Source organism: Chlamydomonas reinhardtii, chromosome 5, assembly GCF_000002595.2.
Source record: "Chlamydomonas reinhardtii strain CC-503 cw92 mt+ chromosome 5, whole genome shotgun sequence".
In the NCBI taxonomy this organism is placed as follows: Eukaryota; Viridiplantae; Chlorophyta; class Chlorophyceae; order Chlamydomonadales; family Chlamydomonadaceae; genus Chlamydomonas; species Chlamydomonas reinhardtii.
This window is the reverse complement of record NC_057008.1, coordinates 1,968,501-1,988,179: the sequence shown is the minus strand read 5'-3', so window position 1 is coordinate 1,988,179 and position 19,679 is coordinate 1,968,501. Positions and strand designations below refer to the sequence as shown.

Genomic DNA, 19,679 nt, shown 5'->3' with positions numbered 1-19,679 from the left:
TGCCACAATGGGGAGCGACGTGCGTTAGGGAGGGACTTGAAGCAGCTGTGCTCGTTATCGTGCACGAATTGCTGTTATAACGTTCGTATGTACTTGAAGATATTGTGAAGTATATCGCGGTGTCTATGGCGCCGCGGCAAGAAAATGCGATGTGGTGTTACTGAGGGCGCGATGAAGGCAGCAGGTCTAGCTCGTTAGCCCCCGACGAAAGCTGAACTGAGCATTATGAGGATTTAGCCACATTGTAAGTATTGGCAGTGACAGTACGGTGCGCGCGACGGCATGCATTCCAGTCGTTTTTCCTGAGGGGTGCCGTTTCGCGGGCCATCTTTGCTCGCATCGGCCTTTTGTATTATGAGGAATCTTATGAAATTTCGCGCGGGCGCTACCGGGCGCGATTTTGGGGGGAACCGCCAAGAGACCCGGGGTCACTGAACTCGACGCAGATGGTTTACTGATGGGCGTCTTAAAGCCGGGGTCCGTACGGACCCCGGTGCAAGACGTCTGTGGGGTTGTCCCTCCAAGGAGGGAGGGGGAAGGGGGCGATGTGCGCAGGGCGGGGCAACGGGCGGTTGGCACGCGGGGATGCGCGGCATGCGAGAAGGCCGGCGAAAGTGGAGAGCAGGGCGAGAACGGAACAGCAGAAAGCAGGACTTGAAGTGCGACGCAGGATCAGCAGGCAAGTAGGTTGGGCCGGAGGTGGCGCCGGATGTGCGCAGCTGTTGCGCCGAGTTGGGTGCAGGATGTTGTGTGGCAGGAGTTGCAGAAGGGACTTGCCAAAGGATGTCGCAAATGCGATGCAGGGAAGATAGACGCGTCCTCGCTGGCGCAACGGCGCAATAATGCCATGCCCAGGAACGCGCGAGGTGCATCGCCGGGATTTGCAGCTCTGCCATGTGTAGCAGTGCCTCGTATATGTCAAAGTCATTTAGGCGCGGCCCGCGAGGCCTATGGCGTTGCTACAGCGGGGAGCGACCAGCGTTATGGAGCGACTTGAAGCACCTGTGCTCGAATGGTACTCGACAAGCGCTGAACTGAGCATTGTGAACATTTAGCCGCATTTCATGTATTTGCAGTGACACTACCGTGCGCGCGACGACATGCATTCACGTCGTTTTTCCTCAGGGGCGCCGTTTCGCGGGCTGTCTCTGCTCGCATCGGCCTTTTGCATTATGAGGAATATTATGGAAATGCGCGCGGGCGCTACAGGGCGAGATTTCGGGGGGAACCGCCAAGTGACCCGGGGTCACTGAACTGGGTGCAGATGGTTTACTGATGGGCGTCTTAAAGCCGGGGTCCGTACGGACCCCGGTGCAAGACGTCTGTGGGGATGTCCCTCCAAGGAGGGAGGGGGAGGGGGTCGATGTGAGCAGGGCGGGCAACGGGCGGTTGGCACGCCGGGATGCGCGGCAGGCGAGAAGGCAGGCGGGAGTGGCAGGCCGAGAACGGAACAGCACGAAGCAAGACTTGGAGGGCACAGCAGGATCAGCAGGCAAGGAAATAGGGCCCCGGGACCGGAGGTGGCGCCGGTTGTGCGGAGCTGTTGCGCCGAGTGGGCTGCAGGAGTTTGTGTGGTAGCACATGCTGAAGGGAGTTGTCATAGCATGTCGCAAATGCTGCGCAGGTCTTGGAAAACATACGAGTCCTCGCTGGCGCAACGGCGCAATAATGCCATGCCCAGAAACGCGCGAGGTGCGTTGCACGGATTTGCACCTGTGACTCTGGTCAAATAGCGTCTGCAATACGCCAAAGTCATTTAGGCGCGGCCCGCGAGGCCTATGGCGTTGCCACAGTGGGGAGCGACCTGTGTTATAGAGCGACTTGAAGCAGCTGTGCTCGTTATCGTGCACGAATTGTTGTTATAACGTGTGCATGTACTTAAAGATATTGTGAAGTATATCGCAGTGTCTATGGCGCCGCGGCAAGGAAATGCGATGTGGCGTTACTGAGGGCGCGATGAAGGCAGGTTCAGCTCGTTAGCCCCCCGACAAGAGCTGAACTGAGCATTATGAACAATTCGCCGCATTTGAAGTATTTGCAGTGACACTACGGTTCGCGCGACGACATGCATTCAAGTCGTTTTTCCTGAGGGGCGCCGTTTCGCGGGGTCTCTGTGCGGCTGTGAGTCTTTTGCTCTGCGATATATAAGTTGTAGTCCGTACGGACCCCGGTGCAAGACGTCTGTGGGGATGTCCCTCCAAGGAGGGAGGGGGAGGGGGTCGATGTGAGCATGGCGGGCAACGGGCGGTTGGCACGCCGGGATGCGCGGCAGGCGAGAAGGCAGGCGGGAGTGGAGGGCAAGGCCGAGAACGGAACAGAATAATGCAAGAGTTGAAGTGTAAAGCACGAGCAGCAGGCAAGTAAGTCTGGCCCAGCAGGGCTGGAGGTGGCGCCGGTTGTACGCAGCTGTTGCGCCGAGTTGGCTGCAGGATTTTGTGTGGTCGAACTTGCAGAAGGGAGTTGTCAGAGCATGTCGGAAAAGTTGTGCAGGGAACCTTGCGCGTTCCTGGGCAACGGCGCAACAATGCCATGCCCAGGAACGCGCAAGGTGCATCGCACGGATTTGGAGCTCTGCCATGTCAAGCAGTGCCTCATATATGTCAAAGTCATTTAGGCGCGGCCCGCGAGGCCTATGGCGTTGCCACAGCGGGGAGCGACCTGCGTTAGGGAGCGACTTGAAGCAGCTGTGCTCGTTATCGTGCACGAATTGTTGTTATAACGTTTGTATGTACTTAAAGACATTGTGAATTATATCACGGTGTCTATGGCGCCGCGGCAAGAAAATGCGATGTGGCGTTACTGAGGGCGCGATGAAGGCAGGTTCAGCTCGTTAGCCCCCGACAAGAGCTGAACTGAGCGTTATGAACATTTTGCCGCATCGTAAGCATTTGCAGGGACACTACGTTGTGCGCGACGACATGCATTTTAGTCGTCTTTCCTGAGGGGCGCCGTTTCGCGGGCTCTCTGTGCGGCTGTGAGCCTTTAGCTCTGCGATATATAAGTTGCAATTCCTCGCGGGGCGAAAGGCGCGGGATTCAGGCGCCAACTTTGTTGGGACCCTGGGTCATGTTACCTGCCGCAACGGTCTTAGGATCTTAGGATTGGGTACAGATGGTTTACTGATGGGCGTCTTAACGATTTCATTGGATAGCGTGAAAAGCAATCGGGGCACATCCTCGGGTTGAGGGATTTCGATGGATGGAATCCCGGACCTGTCAAAGTCACCGCCTAAGTGCAGAAACGGTATGACAAGACAAATCTCGATGAGAGGAGTCGATTGGCACCACTTTTACAATAAATGGAGGGGTATAAACCCCTCTACGGGACGGTTTTGTCGGTCAGGGGGTCCCGGGCGGTTTCGGGGCATAGTGTATGGGATTTGTTTCCCCCCCCCCCCCTGGCAGAGCCCTTCAGAGCGCCTTAGAGCCCTTCAGAGCCCTCCTGAGCCCTCCAGAGCCCTCCTGAGCCCTCCAGAGCCCTTTAGAGCCCTCCAGAGCCCTACTGAGCCCTACTGAGCCCTCCAGAGCCCTCCAGAGGCCTGTGCAGATCCCTCCAGAGGCTGAGCGGCTCTGAAACAGCCCGTGTCAGGAATGCCAGACCACCCTGGAGGTAGCACTGGGGAAAAGCACGCTTTTTAAGACATTACTCATGCTCTTCCCCGCTTACATGTGTTGCAGGTACCAGCTGGTACCAGCTGTGCAGCGCGCGTGCGTGGCTTGCTTTTCATGCAGGGTCGCTACCAGGTCCCCGGCCTGCACATCATAGCCCATGTCAGTGAGAGTATGTTGTCAGTTTTGACTGAGTTTCAGTGAATTTTGATCGAGTTTCTACCCAGCTACTCGCTGAGGGCTACATCAGGCTACATAGACACGTGCATGCGGGATAGCGCACCTCCTGCTCAAGGTGTTTGACCTGTACAACAGCACGCAGCACTCAGCAGACCAAGGAGAATCCACGGGTTCTTATCTTATTTATCCTGAGCAAAAAAGTGCCACTTTGGCCGTTTCCTGAGCAAACGGCTGGGCCCGTAAAGCTCAGGGTTTAGCAAAGTTTTGGGGGGTGTGGGGGGCTTGCCCCCCAGAAACAAGGGGGTGTCAGCTTTGTATAGCTGAAAAATGGGCTGAGCCCCTGAAGAATCATGGGGGGCCGCGACATAGATAGCGACATACTCTGCATACAATGGGCATGCGGCGGGGCCGCGGCTTCTACCCCATCGCCGACACACGAGCTCTGTCTGGGCTTGGGACAGGCCTAGGGCCCGGCACGCGTGTAGGGATTCCGCACCATCTACGCACACCACAGGCTCCCTTGCCACAGAACCAAAGCAGTCCCCAGCCCAACACCTTCCCCAAGCCCGACGCTCATCGGGCTAGGCGCGGGGCCAGAGCAACTCGGGGCGCCTCGGCATTCAGGCGCGGCGACAGGCATGGCTCAGCAAGTCCCCGAGAATTCGCGCTATAGTTCCCCGGGGTGTTTGCCGCCAACATAGTTTGTATCATAGATACAGGGGTGATCCGGGGGATATGCTAAAAGCGGGCGCCGGTGCCTTTCCACGGCACCCAGGGCCAAAAACTGCTACTTTCTTAGCGTGGTGGTGGGGTTCCGCCCTCTGATGAGGCATTCGCAGGTGTGGGTTTCATGCTGTCGCTGCACAAGGGGCAGCATGCTAAGAACACGCGCGTGGTGAGTGGGTTCAAGCCTGGTGACCGCGTACGATTGCTGGAGGGCACGGGGCTGTTCGACAAGGAGAAGGCCACCTATTCACAGGACATTTTTACACCGTGACTCGGCAGAAGGGCTATAGGTTCGCTGTGGAGGGCAAGCGGCGCCTGTACCGTCCGTCAGAGATGCAGTTGGTGCGTGGTGAGGTGACGGACAGGGTGGCGGGTGGGGCCAAGCGGCAGGCAGAGGCCGCGCAGGAGCAGCGCCAGGTGCGGCGCGTTGCTCGCGCTCTTGCGACCACTCAGCAGCAGGCCACGCGCGCAATTGAAGCACAAGAGCCATCCGCCGCGCCAGCGCCCGCGAAGAAGCCTGCGGGGGCAAGCGCGGCGGCAACAGGAATTGGGCAGGCGCGAGCAGGTGCATGGCGAAACACACTTCTCGACAAGTATGTTGGTGGCAATCTACAGCTTTTAGTAAAAGTCAAAGGGTTCCCTACAGCGGAATGGCTGCCTGCGAACCAGCTGCATGAGGACGCCTATCGCGCGCTGCGCAAGGCGATGAAAGTAACCTGATGCATCCATGTTTATATATCTCGCAACATATATCAAATTCTGCAATTATTTTTACGCTCTCGCAGCCTGGTGCAACTCCCAAGTTTTGCTGGAATTTCGCCCGAGTTTCACGCGAGTTTTGCACGAATTCCCCACCAGTTTCCGCCGAGTTTCCGCCGAGTTCCCCTGCGCCCCGCCCGCGCGTGCACACCAGCGACTCTCATGCACTCCAGCTAGTTCCTTCTCTTCAGCCCCCTGCCGCCGCCCCAGCAGCGACCGTCCCTTTGGCAGCCGTGTGAAACCGTGTGCGCTCTGATGCAATCGCCACCAGCCTGGGGAGGGAAACGCTCCGCCACGGCGCGCTTTGCGCGTCGCGCAACCGGACATGTTTCCCCCGCATCTAGGTCGCAGTCATCCGCATCCTCACACGAACTCACACGCGGGGCGGCGCCAGGGGGCGCCGCCCCGCGGAGGTACCCGTGTCAACCGTGTGAAACCGTGTGCGCTTAGAGGCAGCCCATGGACAGGGGTCAGCCCCATGCTTCTCTCTGAGTTCACACGCAGCTCACACACAGCTTCCCCAACGACACGCGCACGACTATGCACTCCCACTCGCACTGCGCGCCAACCGCCAGCCTCCGCCGAGCTCCGCCATACTCTGTTGCAGCTTCCCACTCGCCTCGCTGTCCAACTACGCACTCCCACTCGCACTGCGCGCCAACCGCCACCCCCGCCGAGCTCCGCCGTACTCCACAGCAGCTTCCCACACGCGCCCCCTCTTAACTACCAGCTCCCAGTCGCGCTGAGCGCCAACCGTCACGCCACGTGCCACCCCTGTTCGTTGGCAGTTGCGCGAAAGCCCGTTTGTGATCCAGGTGTGTTAGTTAGGTCGTTGGTAGTTGCGAAAGGTACCGCGCCGCACGCCGCACGTGCAAAGTACACGCGGCACTACTCCTGCTCCTCTCAAGATGTCATCCCTCTCCAGGGGATATGTCGATGGGAACGTGGTTTTCTCCCACAGCGGGAGTACAAGAATGCATTGCCGGGCACGTGCAGAAAAGGCAGTGCAGCGGGTGGGCAAGTGCGTGTGCAAGTGGCAAGTAACGCGCACCCACCGTCCCGGGACTGACGGTATTCCCCGTCGCCGGGCGGGGACTGCCTATGGAGGTGTGGGGCTGTGTGTGGCGGATGGTGTGTATATGCAATCGGCAGCAGTGCGCATTGAGCTAGGAGAAGACACGCAATGGATGCGGGGGGTGCAGGGGGATGAAGGCGGCTGCATGCGTGCCCATGCGACGTTCACAGAGAGGGGACTGAGGGGTTCTTAGAGCATTGTCAGTAACAGGGGGTTGGCAGGTTCAGAACGTGCGTGAACTGCCGGTGGGTGGAAACGGTATGGTTATCTGAGGAGGCCCTGCTGGTTATGGTATTTATTGTACAGCAACTAACTTTGACAAGAGCCGCCGGCCACACGCAATGCGGCAATGTCAGGTAGATGAGGTAGACGCTTGCGGCCTCCGACTGGAGACGTGGCGTGGGCTCAGCCCCCCCCCACCTTTCTTGTCCACGGGGCATCGATAACAAAATAACAACAGGGCTTGCATCTTTCAGGGGTATGCCGGGAAGGGGGAGTTGGCGGGATTCGGGGACCGTATGCTCCCCTGGTAAGCAGCCCCACGCGTCAAGAATGCATCCCGGGAAATGCCCACTCTTTCTCGCCCGAGGGCCTGCGTTGGGGCCTGTTTCTTGCCGCTCCCCGAAGATACATGCCCTGCCAACAAGATGCACGTCCAAGTTTGGTCGCTGTGTTGGCTCCAAACAGCAGGTGGTACCGCTTGTAAATAAATGAAAGCGGGCGGAAGAGCCACTGTCCCATCGCACACCCAGGTGCAACTCCAGGATTCGTGGCCGGGGGTCGTGAGTCCATGGCCCAAAGCCTAAACTGTAGTGCCAAGCTTATTATATACATATAAGGCACCCATAACAGTGGCACGGAGGCGTTATGCGGCCAGTCGCAAGTTTAGGCGGGAATCACTGAACCATGCCAACGCTCCGAGCGCATCACGATCGAGGAACGTGTCCTATTTATTTTATGGTGTGAGCTGTGTGAGGCCAGGCCAATGGACCCGGCATTCGGACGACTTCGGTTGCAAAGTTCGGCCAGTTCTTCCCTCCTGCCGCGATCGACGAGCAGGGGGCTAGCTCCCAGTGCCGTGGTGCATGGGAAGTGCTATGAGGCACAGATTAGGCCGGTGCTTGATTCGGAGTTGGGGAAGTGTGAACCGCGGCGCTGCGGCTGCTGGCGTGGTCGGCAACGAAGCACCGCCAACCAGCTCACCAAGCTGGCGGCGCTACAGCAGGAGCCGGGCTCGTCTTTGACGGGCGTCACACGCGGTAGGTGGCGGTGACAGGGGTAGGTGGGTATGTGCACACGTGTCCTGTTACGCGCTTATTCCCGCCTTCCTGTGCCTTGCAGCTGCAGGGGCGCAGGCCACGAGCGAGCCTTGCCGTCGGCAGTGGCGTTGCCGCCGTTGAGGTCATGGCCACGGGCACACGTGGCTTCACCCAGCCATCCCGTGGCGATAGCCGTGGCGACTACCGTAGCATCAGCACAACACCCGGCAGCTCGCCAGGTAAGTAAGTGGTGGCTGGACTGCGCGTGTGTGTGGGAGCCGTGAGAACCCCTGGTGGACGGTGCCCACAACTTGTCGAATGTTTGCGGGAGTTGGTTGTCACAAAAGCGGATCCGGATTCGACGAGACGCATCCAGCGCGCTAAAGAGATTTCAATTCCACGACTAAAAACAGGTTTTGACCCGCCCGCCACCTGCCTGCCACACCCCTCGTATGGCACTGGAACGTTTGTCCCCCAGCGACTTTCGATTGGCCTGCTGGTAGAGTCGCTGGTGGACAATTGTTCCGGTGGTTTCGGGCAGGCCCAAATGGGCAGGGCAGGGAGTGGCAGCTTAGGCGGGGAGTGGCACCCGGGTGGGTCGAGCGCGGGCAACGGGATGTCCACCTCAGCCAACCCGGGTCTGCCCGGGTTCAGGAATAAAACTGTGTTCTTGGTCGCTCGCTTGGTCGCTTGGTCGTGGCAAGGGATGGACGCATAGGAAATAAATCAAAGAGGGAGCCGACGGGGTGAGGGGGTTTTAGTCTCAAGTACCCGCGGCCTGCTACCAATGGACGCATAAAATAATTGCATACGCTGGCTAATTTCCATGCGTTGAAACCGATTGAAGCAACAGTCATTGCAGAACTTCAGCAGTTTGTAGCGCCGAACGGGCGATGCAGGCTCCTTAAATGGTCGCCTACAGCATATGCGTGAATTTCCATATGCACAGCGCAAGGTGGCGCGACCGAGACCAATCTGCTGCGGAATGGTGATTACTGCTGAATTCCCGTAATTAATGGGTCGACCGGCGGGGTAATAGGCTGCTGCATCAATAATCCTAAACTATATGGGCATAAACTGAGCTCACCCCTCGCATTTGAGTGAACGAGCGCAGCAATAATGCGAGCGAGGCCGTTGAACGTCCACCCACAAGCAAAGTGACCACGCGCACACACACACTCGATCGAGTTTTTTAGGAGCGCGCTCCATAGTTTGGATAGGGATATATTTTTTGGTTCCACGAGCCAGCCGGAGACACACTTGGCTGGCACGCGGGCGCGCGCCCCGCCACTTCTACGCAGTCAGGAGCACTATGAGGCGCCACGTTGTGCTGCTGTTGCAGGCCCGCGCTCTATTTGTGACTGTATTTGTAGCAATGAACATTGCTACTTGTACAGTCCATGCTGCGCCAGAAAAAGGCAAGCCGGCGCGCGCTGCCTGAGGGGTCTGCCTGAGAGTCCGTCCAGACCTGAAGACACGAACGTTTGCTTGCTTGCCGTCACCGCACACTAATATATATGGTAACATGTACATAAATTCAGGCATTTTCATGTGTATCCACCCACTTTGGTCAGCACTTAAACTACACTTATTTGCTTTATGTGTTGCGTGTATTGCCGGATGTAACGACGGGAAAAGGCCCTTCGAAGTTGTCAGGAACGGGAAGTACCCGCGTTACATTCTCCCCCCCTTGGATCACACGTCCTCGGGTGGATCTGCGAATGTGACTGCTCGCCAGAAACCATTTTAGACACCACAGCCGGCACCAGCCGTCACCGCGTCGAGAAAGTGGTTCGCATCACAGCCCCCTAGTGTCGATTTTTTGAGCGAAAACCTATTTCCGACGTACGCAGGATTCGACCCCATGACCTTAGTCATCCGCAACATGGATTTTGGGGTTTGGTCTCGATACCAATTGTAACGACGGGAAAAGGCCCTTCGAAGTTGTCAGGAACGGGAAGTACCCGCGTTACACCGGAGCGAGAGCAGGCAGGCGGGACTTTGCCATACATACATTCAGCAAGGGACATAATACCCTTGACTACTCATGTGATTTAAATACGGGCGCTGTCCGCCGTCGGGGCAGGGTTTCGGCTGAGTGTGGCAGGCAGTACCATCCATACAGCAGCAGGCCGGGCGCCACACGTGGCACGCATGCACTTGCCCGCTCAAACAACATGCAATGCACGCACGCGACGCGGCGTTCCCCTCCCCCCAGGCCAGACCATTCATTGCACCGAAAGCAGGCAGGCCACACGGGCATCTCCCTCACATGCGTGCGCACGCAAGCAAGCAAGTTGTGTACACGCCTCGTTATGTGTGGTTGATCGGCAGTCTTGCCCATACACATATATAAATAGTAAAGCGGCGCGCAAAAACTCACTCATCAACATACCTACCTATATCTGTCATCCCCGCACCTACCTTACTTGTTGATATCGTGCATGTACGTGCGCACGTATGCGTGGCCCACAGCATCTTCACAGGCCTTCATGATAACTGGTGGTGGCGGCGGCGGCAGCAGTGACAGGGCCGGCATCAGCACGGGCGACATGCCGGCGGCACCGCATCAACCAGTGCGCACCAGCAGCGGGCTAGCCAGGCAGAAGGGGGCGGCAGTGCCGCCGACACGCGGCGTCCAGCAGCCACGGCGCAGGGCCAGCAGCAGTAGTAGCACGCCAGCACCACCAGGTGGTTCGGCCGGCGGCGCTGCTGGCTATTCCGGAGACAACGCCCTGTGTGAGCCCCTGCGCATTGTGCACGGGTCAGGCTACTACACCAGCGCGGAAGGTAAGGCCCCCAAGCAACCACACATGTGCGCGCTTCCACCCGTTGCTAGCTAGCTGCTAAGCCAATATAGTTGTATTGGATTGCAGCTAAATTATCAACCCACGGCACCCCAGGCTCCTGGTTCAGCAGTGACTGGCGCTGGCGGCTGGCGAACGCGTCGCTGCCCCTGGACAACGCCACCCACACCGCCGCCGCCGCCGCCGCGCCTCCACAACCGCTAACCGATCCGTACAAGTGGTTGACGCCGTACAAGTCCCACGGGCCCTTCAACTGCTCATGGATCATCGAGCTGCCCCCGGCGGGCGCGGATCTGACACTGTCACTGGAGTGAGTGGCTGGACGGATGGGGGCGCGGGCGGCAATATCTCACAGGGAAAGGCAGGGAGACGTAGGGAATGCAGTGCACGGAGGTGCATGCAGCAAGGGTTCATTCGCTCATCGTGGGCCTGGCAAGGGGTACAGTAACGCTATCTAAGTTCTCCATTTCTGCTGTGCCGATGCCCCCAACCCTCCCACATCTCTGTAATGCCTGTGGCCCCTGCCTTCTGTGCCGCACCCGAACCTAACGACTACACCAGTACACCCCACATGCACACTCCCGTGCCCACACCCCCACCCCATTCCGCATACGCACTTATTACTCACAGTTTCTCGACAATCGACGCCAGTTTCAGCGATGATGGCGGTGACACGCTCGGCGTGTACGACCACGACACCGGGCGCCAGATCCGAGATCTGGATTTCGCCGATGACGGGCTCTACTTCACCATCAGCGGCGGCGGTGGCGGCGGCGGTGCTAACAGCACCAATAGCAGCAGTAGCAGCAGCAGCAGCGGTGGCATCCAACGCGCCCGGGTTTCGTTCAGCGCGATGTGGGGCAACAACAGCTATTACAAGGGATTTGTGATGCGGTACTGGGTGTTGCCGCCGGGGCACGGCGACCCCATCCACGCCGCAGCGCCGCCCGCCAACCACACCCTGTGTGATCCTCTTCGCGTCGTGCATGCCGGCGGCTACACCAGCTTGAACGGTGAGCGCGCGGTCTGGGTAGGGGGCCGGGCCAAGGGGGCAGGGAGCAGGCGACAAAAGGGGCAGGGGGCACGGGGTCAGGGAGCAGAGGGCCAGGGGGCGGCAGGGGGCAGGGGGCCAGGGGGCGGCAGGGGGCCGGGGGCAGGGGCCAGGGGCAGGGACTCAGGGGCCAGGCGGCAGGGGGCCAGGCGGCAGGAGGCAAAGGGCCAGGGGGCAGGGCGCAGGCGCCATGATAGTTCTACTGGTGCAAGGCTGCTGTAGCGGCTCCCGGGCGTTAGTTGCATACGGTATGTATGTTCCTTGCGGGTTTCCACTCCACCCATACATCGCCGGTTTCCCATGCGCGCCCCTCACCATCCCCTGAAATTTCTTCAGGCTCGCTCGCTCTGTTGTTGATAATGTGACGCACCCGCCGCCGTAAACACACGTGCGCACAGGCTCCTGGTTCACCAGCGACATGCGATGGCGCCTGCCCCGGGCGGGGCTGTCCCTGGACAACGCGACAGCTGTGAGGTGCGTGTGCCGTGCGTGGCGCGTGCGCACGTGCGTGCTGGAGATGGAGTGTGCGGGCGTCGTGCGGCCGCCTTCTTTTTGGGCGTGTGCGTGCGCTTCTATGTATCTACCGTCGTGCGGCCACCTACTATGCGTGTGCGTGCGCTTCTAGCTACCTGCTGCTGTCAGCAGTCAAAACACTCCGCGGATGTCAGGACGCGTGCAACCTGCGCTTACAGCTGCTCGCATGCGTCATGCCTGCCTGCTGCTTCAATTTGGACACTCCCTCGCATATGTTGTCGAGGAGTACATCGGGCCCCAGCTGCTTTCTACCAGTTTCCTAATGCTGCTGGTGTGATGGGTCGACGCTGTGCCACCCGCATTGTTGCTATGCTTTCTTTTGTAGGCCCACCACGCCTATGCCGCCGCTACCCCCCATTATGAACGGGGACGAGGATTGGTACATGCGTGACTACACCGGGCCCTTCAACTGCTCGTGGCTGTTCGAGATCCCGAGCGGCGCCAACCTGACACTTTCCCTCGAGTGAGTCCCTGCTGCTGTGCGTGCAGGGCTGTGAAGCAGGGGCGGCGGGGTTGGTGTGAGTGTCTGGTGTGGCGTCAGTGCGGCTAGCCGAGCGAGGCGCTCCATCCGCCACCTGGCTCCGCGGGCTGCGGGAGCAATAGTGGCTGGCAGGAGTGGCAGCTCCTCAATTTAGGGGTATATGCAACTAACCGGATTTCGACACGGCCGGTGCTTACTTGTCACTGCTTGTAGCTACGATACTGTACACACGCACCTGGTGCCCACCCGCCACGCCCGCATGCATTGCACGCATGCAGCTTCAAGGACATCTATCGCGTCTACAGTTTTGAGGACACCTACGGTTTGTACGGTGACTCTCTCGCCGTGTACGACGAAACCGGGCTGCAGCCAGGTTCGGGTACATCTGGTGGCGACTCGTCTGGTCTGGTGCTTCGTGACCTCACCACGGCTGGTCGGGGATACTACTTCTCAAACGCCGCCTCGCTCGCTGCCAACGCCAGCGGCAGCGCCACGCGAATGATCCGTGTGCTTTTTCGCGCTGACATTCGTCCGCGATACGAGCGGACGACTCGGGCCGGTTTCGCAATGCGCTACTGGGTGTTGCCGGCGGGCCTGCCCGGGCCGGAGCAAGGCGGCGACCCGGTGCGATACACGGGCGGCGCGCTGGTGGCAAACAACACCCTGTGCGAGCCGCTGCGAGTGGTGCGGACCGCGGGAGATCGGACCTTCCACGCAAACGGTACGCGCTTGCTTGTTTGGGATTACAAACTTGAGAGCGTCCGCACAGCTAGCTACCTGGTGATGGCGTGTCCGCATTTGCGCGTGCGTGCGTAGGGCCAGTGGCACCCTGCTGCCTGGATGGCTGCTGGCGTGCCGGCGTGGTCAACCGACGTCGAACGAGGGGGCCAAGGCAGCTATGGACACCCACACATGCATCCGATGATCTGATCTTGTTTCTGCATCTATCCGCACCCACGCACATCCCTCACTTGCAACAGGCTCGATGGGGTCCCTCATCACGAGTGATTACCGCTGGCGCCTGGCGGTAGACGAAGGGTCGGCCCTAGCCAACGGCACCGCCATCAGGTCAACCGCCGTGCCAACTGGCAGTTGGCTCTTGGACAACCACGACTTGCGGCGTTACACGGGGCCCTTCACCTGCTCCTGGCTGTTGGACCTGCCTCAAGGGGCGGGGCTCACGCTGCTGCTTGAGTGAGTTGCAGACGCCAATGCCGTAACTACTTGCTTGCACGCACGTGCCTGCCACTTCGTTCTCTGGGCCTTCGCGACCCTCCTTGCTTGCTTGTAACCGTGCGCCCTACCCATAAAAACCTGGCCCCAACGACCAACGCCGAACACACACGCGCCCTTGCTTTCCCTTCATGCTTTCTAAGATCTAACACACGCATGTGTCACAATTGATCGCAGGCACTCGGACATCTTCCGAGAACCACGGGACAGCATCTTTGGCTCTATGTCAGACCTCTACCCCGGCGACAGCCTGTGCGTCTTCGACCACCCCTCGGGCCGTCTGCTGCACAACCTCAGCCGCTACAGCGATGTAGACAAGACCTTCTTTGTCAATACAACCACCAGCGCTCGCATCCAGTTCGACACGCACATCCGGCCCATCTATGATTCAATCACATGGTACAACGGATTTCTCATACGCTACGCAGTCAGCGAGGATGCCCGCAACGGCCCACTCTACATCAAGTCCCAGAAGGCCACTACCGCCGGCACAACTGATAACGCACCTGCTACAACCACTGCAGGTGACACCAGCAACAATAGCACCACAACAAGCGGCAGTAGCAGCAGCAGCACCGCAGCTGCCGCCGTCACAGCGCCGCCCACCGGTGGCAGCGGCGGCGGCGCGCCGTCGCCGTCTGCCCCGCCGCCGCCACCGCCGCCAAGCATGCTTGCGGCTGCGGCATCAGCTGCGACGGTGGCGGCATCGGCTGTGGCGGCGGCGGCGGCGGGGAAGGCGGGCAGCGTCGACATCAGTTGGTGGGTCATAATTGGCCTGGCCATGGGTGGCGCGTTGGTTCTGGGGCTGGTGCTCCTAGGCGTCATTTACTTAGCCATGCAGCACAACCAGGACGTCGGCCCCGGCGGCGCCCTCGCCGTTATCGCATCGCCCGCGGCGGCGGCGGCGGGAGCAGCAGCAGCAGGTGCTACAGCGCCAGGGCTGCTCAGCTACAGCCGCAGCCGCAGCTACAGCCACAGCCGCAGCGCCGTTCATGCAAGTGGTGTCAGCGGCGGCGGCCGCAGCTTCGGCGGCGGCGGCGGTGCCGAGGCCACAGGGCTGGTGCTGGCGTCTTCCCGCCAAGCGCCGTCGCCAGGCCAGGTCCGAGCGGCGGGAATGTACGGGTATCCCATGTACCCGCCTGCCGCCGCCACCACCACCGCCGCCGCCGTCACCGCCTACGTGCAGCAGCAGCAGCAGCAGTCGCAGCAGCAGCAGCAGCAGCAGCAGCAGCAGCAGCAGCAGCAGCAGCAGTCGCTGCAGCCCATGATGATGTACGGTGGCGGCGGCGGAGGCGCGGCAGTAGCGGCGGTCGTTGACGGCCGCGCCGCCTCTGCTACTGCCTCCCGCCAGCAGCAGCAGCTGCACAAGCTGCCGTCGCGCGCGCTTTCCCGCCAGGACCTATCCCGCCACGATTCCACGGCGTCGATCGGCCGCTGGGTCTCGGGGGACCTGCAGCGGCCGTCACCGGCAGCAAATGAGGGAGGCGGTGGCGGTGGGGATGAATACGGAGGTGGTGGTGGCGGCGGCGGGAGTCGCGGCGGCGATGGTGGAGGCGGCGGGGTCAGCCGTCAGCCTTCGCGCCGGCAGGCGCAGCTGCAGCGGCAGCGCACCAGTCGCCTCATGCAAGCAAAGCAGCTGGATGAGTACTACGGCTAGAGCCGGATGAGTAGATGATGAGTGGAGTGTGGCTCAGAGAGCACGCATGCATGGCTTCCGCTTGCTTGCGGCAGCCGCATTCCTCCGACGACCCCTGGCCTTTCTCGCCGCTTTTCTTCAAGCATGAGCAACGACCTGTTTTGTAAAAGCCTGAGCGGCGACCATTTAACCTTGCTGGGGAAGTCTGAAGATGCATGTGGCACTGACTGGCACTGCCGCCGGCATGTTCGGCAAGTGTGCGTGGAACCGGTAATCAGGGATGTCTCAGGCCAGCCAGCGTGCATGAAGTAAGGGCATCGGCTGTGATGGCGTCGTGCCGTGGCGCCGCAAGTGGCCGTTGGTTTTAATACCGTATTCAAGTCTGGAAGTCAGAGATTGCATTGGTTACAAGAAGGACCTGCTGACGCAGTTCACGAGCCAGCCAGTGTCTGGAAGTGGTCGAGATACAATAATCCGTGTACCCCACAACTAGGGGCTAACACACCGTGGGGGCTGTAACAGCAACGACCGCTCACATACCACCACGGCACCACTTCCTTTTGCATGGGCGTCCGGCGTGCGAGTGCGTCGTGTGCATGGCTGCATGCATCCGCGTCTGCATTCCAGCAGACGGGGCACCGTGGGCGCGCGAAAATGCCCCCTCCAGCACTCAGCAGCCAGGCACGCACGCGCGCATTCAAGTAGTCCTCATCCTCTCACGCATCACCTACCGCGTACCGTACGTGTCCGCACACACGCGCGCAGTCCCACCCACGACATGCAACTGCGTGTTTCGTCCCGTGAACCTTGTACTCCCCTCAACTGGGACTACGCAGCACCCGTCTGCCCTGTCGCATCTGGCCGAGCCACTGTTATTGTGCATTTTACGGAACCGTACGGAACCGCAACGAAACCCGAAGGCCACACAGGCATGCTCAGACCTGAGCAAGGCAGCGCCGCCACGAGCCAACACCAACATCCGAGGCAAAACCGCTCCCCAGCTCCGCTGCCCATCCTACCCACGCATCCTACCTTAATCACATCATTGCTGATCTCGCTAAACCTCATCTCATCACAGCCCGAAACAACCTCGCTACTGCACCGCTCAGAACAGCCCGAACAGCCCCTTCTTCTCCTCCTTCTTGGCCGCCGCCGCGCCCGCCGCCGCGCCCGCGCCGGCGCCTCCCTCAGCCTTGACTCCGCCCTCCTCCACAAAGCTGCTGTCCATGTAGAACCAGCGCCCGCCCACCCGTGCGAAGCGGCTGCGCTCCACCACCTCGTCATTCTGTTGGGGCGTGTGTGTGTGTGTGTGTGTGTGTGTGTGTGCGTGTGTGTGTGTGTGTGTGTTGATAAAGCACAAGGCGGGGAAGACTGCCGTTTTCGTTCATGTACGCGTGCTTTGGATTTGTGCTGGAATAGGATAGAGGGAACGGATGCCCGACAGGCGGGTTTGATGAGCGCACCGCACTAGTATGGCTACCCACCCCCAACCCGGGGTACACCGGGGTTTGCTCCAATGCCACCGCTCGCTCGGGGAAGCCTACCCCACCCCCACTCCCCAGTCCCCAGTCCCCAGTCCCCAAGCCCGCCCCCCGGGGCGCCCCCACACACCTCGGGCGCGTTGCGGGGCACGTCGGGGTCGCGGATGCGGCGCTGCAGCCGGAAGGTGATGAAGGCCTCGTCGGGGGTGGCGCCGGCGTCCTGTGAGGGCGCGTGTGAGGGCGTGTGAGAGGGCGTTTGTGAGGGCGTTTGTGCGGGTGGGTGTGGGTGTGGGTGTCGGTATGCTTGTGTGCATTGGGAGGACGTGGTGGAGAGGGGCGGTGCGAGATGGGTGGCGGGAGAGGGGTGGCGGGAGAGGGGTGGCGAGAGAGGGGCAGTGGAAGGCGCATGCAAAGGCCGGGGAGGACGTGGTGGAAGGGGGAGGACGTGGTACTGAGGGGTTACACCGTTACATGCATTAAGTTTACGGGTAAGTTTAGGGGTGTGGTAGGGCATGGGGCCGAGTGGGCGGCTGCTGGCGCTGCGGGCCCGTTCGCCAGCGGCCCAGCCCCGGCCGTCTCTTGAGCGTCCACCCAGTTCCCAGCCTTTTCCAGCCCAACATCGATCCCCGACCGGCCGACCCGACCCCATAAAACAATTAAACACATCCCACCTCGGCCCCGCCCAATCCAGAAACTACAGGACACCCCGCTCCTCTCTGCTTCTGCCCCGCTGCAAACCCAAACCCCAGCCACCCCCGCATACTGGCAACACACAACTTGAGCGCGCTACACGTCCTCCACAAACACACGTCCACCTCCACCTCACCCCCACCCACCCCACCCAACCCAACCCAACCCAACCCAACCCACCCCCACCCACCTCATCCCAACCCCACCCACCCACCCCACCCCACCCCACCCCAACCCCACCCACCTGGCTGACAATGGCCAAGCCCATGGGGTCCAGTCGCCGCATGGTGTTCTTCACGTCGCGAATGTAGGCGGTGCGGGAGCCCGAGTACTCGGGGCTGGGCGGGGCGAGGCGGGTGGGTGGGTGTGGGCGGGTGGTTGGGTTTGGATGGGTGGTGGGGTTTGTGGTGGTGGTGGGGTTTGGGTGGTGGTGGGGTTTGGGTGGGTGGCAGGGTCGGGATTGAGGCTGGGGCTGGGGTTGGGGGCGCCCTTGGGCCAGTTGCTGCAGAAACACGAACAGACAGCACAAGCACACGCAGGCTGGCCCTGGCCGTGGCCGTGTCGGTGGTACTCCCACAGGCCCACTTCTCATGCCACAACAGGCCTTGTGTGCTTCTCGCGTTGCCCCCACCCCTCCCACACACACACACACACACACACACACACACCACCCACCGCCACGACGCGCATACGGTCCACCTCAGTCCAGCAGTCCCCCACCAGGCAGTCAACCCACACCCCGTTATATCCAACCGCCCACCCACCCACCCACCCCACTCCGCACCCCACCCCATCCCACCCCACCCCACCCCACCCCAGCTCACCCCAACCCAACCCGCCCCGCCCCAATCCAACCCACCCCAACCCTACCCACCCCAGTCCACCCCACCCCACCCCACCCCACCCCACCCCACCCCACCCCACTCCGCACCCCACGCCGCACCCCACCCAACCCTACCCTAGCCTAACCCCGCCCACCTGTCGGGGTGGGTGGTCTCCGCAATGTACTCGGGGTTCTTAGCCACGTAGGCTGTGTAGCGCGAGCGCAGCAGAACCTCCGGGGTGGCGGCACGCGTCGCGCCGTCGTGCAGCGGCGCGCAACAGGCCTGTTTGTGGGTGTTTTCGTGTGTTCGTGTGTTCGTGTGTGTTCGTGTACACATGTGTGTTCGTGTGTTTCGTGTGTTGATGTTGGAGAAGCGAGAAGAGTGCTGTGGTGTAGGTAGGGTTGCGCTGTCGTACGTCGGGCGTCCGGCACCTTGAGCGGGCCCCGCTGAGGCACTGCTTCCTCGCAGCCCGCCCCCACCCCCGCCCTACATCTGACACACGCTAGCCTCTTACGCTGCACCGTTTCCCCCGCCCCGCTCCACATCGACCCCTACCTATCCAGCTTCCCCCGCTTACCCCCACCCTCCCCACGCGTCACTCTGTTCTTCCCCGCTTCCACCCTGTCTCGTTCTCCCGAGCCCCCCCCCCCGGTTGCTTCAACGGCCCACCTCGTAGGCGGTCCCGCTGCCACATGGGCATGGCGCCTCGGCAGCGATGCCCTTCGTCCCCTGCTTCTGGGCGCCAAAGCCCTTGGGGGCAGCCTTCGTCGCCGCCAACACGACCTGGTTCGAGCGCCGGCGAGCTGCGGGGGCTGCAGCAATCATCGGCCGAATGTTGTGTGGCGTCGCGACTGGCAGGCGACCGCCGCGAGGAACCGCCGACGCGCCCTGCCGGCAGCCGCTGCGCAGCTGCTGAGATTGCATGACGACTGGGTGTAGCTAAGTAAAGGCACAGCGACTTGTGTCTGCAAGCTTGTCGCCAAAACGTAGCCGCTCTGCAAGGTCGATGACTTCAAACCGACAGGCGAGTACTTAAATAAAGTTTGTGCGCTAGCAGGAATGGGTTTTGGGTTCAAGTTGCCGAGTGTCAGATTGTCGCTCAGCCACACGCTGGCGCTAAGCGCCTGGCAGGACAAGGGGCATTCCTGTGGCAAGACCAGCAGCAGAATAGCTCAACATAAACTTGACACACAACTTGAGGTGACAGACGGTGACAGTCGTGAATGACCTTTGGGACATGGCCCAGACAGTTGGGAGCTCGGGGCCCGGAAGGGTATAGGGGCGCGTGGCGTGCCGGCGATTGGGCCGGACGAGTTCTGGTCATTAGTCAAAGGC

The 19,679-nt window shown here is 60.8% G+C and overlaps 5 protein-coding genes across 6 annotated transcripts; 4 read left to right on the top strand and 1 right to left on the bottom strand.

Moving 5' to 3' along the window:
• The first annotated feature begins 371 nt into the window (after positions 1-371).
• CHLRE_05g241643v5 (uncharacterized protein) lies at positions 372-3,267 on the top strand. The gene has a single exon (XM_043062397.1). It carries the CDS (start codon positions 458-460, stop codon positions 656-658), a length of 201 nt encoding a protein of 66 aa, XP_042924751.1. The 5' UTR covers positions 372-457; the 3' UTR covers positions 659-3,267.
• On the top strand, positions 2,732-5,267 carry CHLRE_05g241642v5 (uncharacterized protein). Its single transcript, XM_043062396.1, has 4 exons — positions 2,732-3,243; positions 3,678-3,774; positions 4,628-4,683; positions 4,794-5,267. The coding sequence occupies exons 1-4, from the start codon at positions 3,199-3,201 to the stop codon at positions 5,232-5,234; spliced, it is 639 nt and encodes a 212-aa protein (XP_042924752.1). The 5' UTR covers positions 2,732-3,198; the 3' UTR covers positions 5,235-5,267.
• A 1,924-nt stretch (positions 5,268-7,191) lies between these two features.
• Positions 7,192-9,540, top strand: CHLRE_05g241641v5 (uncharacterized protein). Its single transcript, XM_043062395.1, has 2 exons — positions 7,192-7,607; positions 7,690-9,540. Exons 1-2 carry the CDS (start codon positions 7,334-7,336, stop codon positions 7,746-7,748), a joined length of 333 nt encoding a protein of 110 aa, XP_042924748.1. The 5' UTR covers positions 7,192-7,333; the 3' UTR covers positions 7,749-9,540.
• CHLRE_05g241640v5 (uncharacterized protein) lies at positions 7,192-15,737 on the top strand. Of its 2 annotated transcripts, none has more exons than XM_043062394.1 (10): positions 7,192-7,607; positions 7,696-7,846; positions 10,083-10,397; positions 10,511-10,724; positions 11,045-11,427; positions 11,864-11,939; positions 12,325-12,462; positions 12,759-13,201; positions 13,461-13,674; positions 13,891-15,737. In XM_043062394.1, exons 2-10 carry the CDS (start codon positions 7,753-7,755, stop codon positions 15,368-15,370), a joined length of 3,357 nt encoding a protein of 1,118 aa, XP_042924749.1. In that variant the 5' UTR covers positions 7,192-7,607; positions 7,696-7,752; the 3' UTR covers positions 15,371-15,737. The 2 variants fall into 2 exon arrangements, with proteins under 2 accessions (XP_042924749.1, XP_042924750.1); XM_043062393.1 differs by having other exon boundaries at positions 7,690-7,846.
• Positions 15,738-15,742: 5 nt separating this feature from the next.
• CHLRE_05g241639v5 (uncharacterized protein) lies at positions 15,743-19,376 on the bottom strand. Its single transcript, XM_001691091.2, has 5 exons — positions 19,014-19,376; positions 18,499-18,626; positions 17,765-17,858; positions 16,961-17,050; positions 15,743-16,634 (listed from the first exon to the last, which is right to left on the bottom strand). The coding sequence occupies exons 1-5, from the start codon at positions 19,266-19,268 to the stop codon at positions 16,455-16,457; spliced, it is 747 nt and encodes a 248-aa protein (XP_001691143.2). The 5' UTR covers positions 19,269-19,376; the 3' UTR covers positions 15,743-16,454.
• Positions 19,377-19,679: the final 303 nt, after the last annotated feature.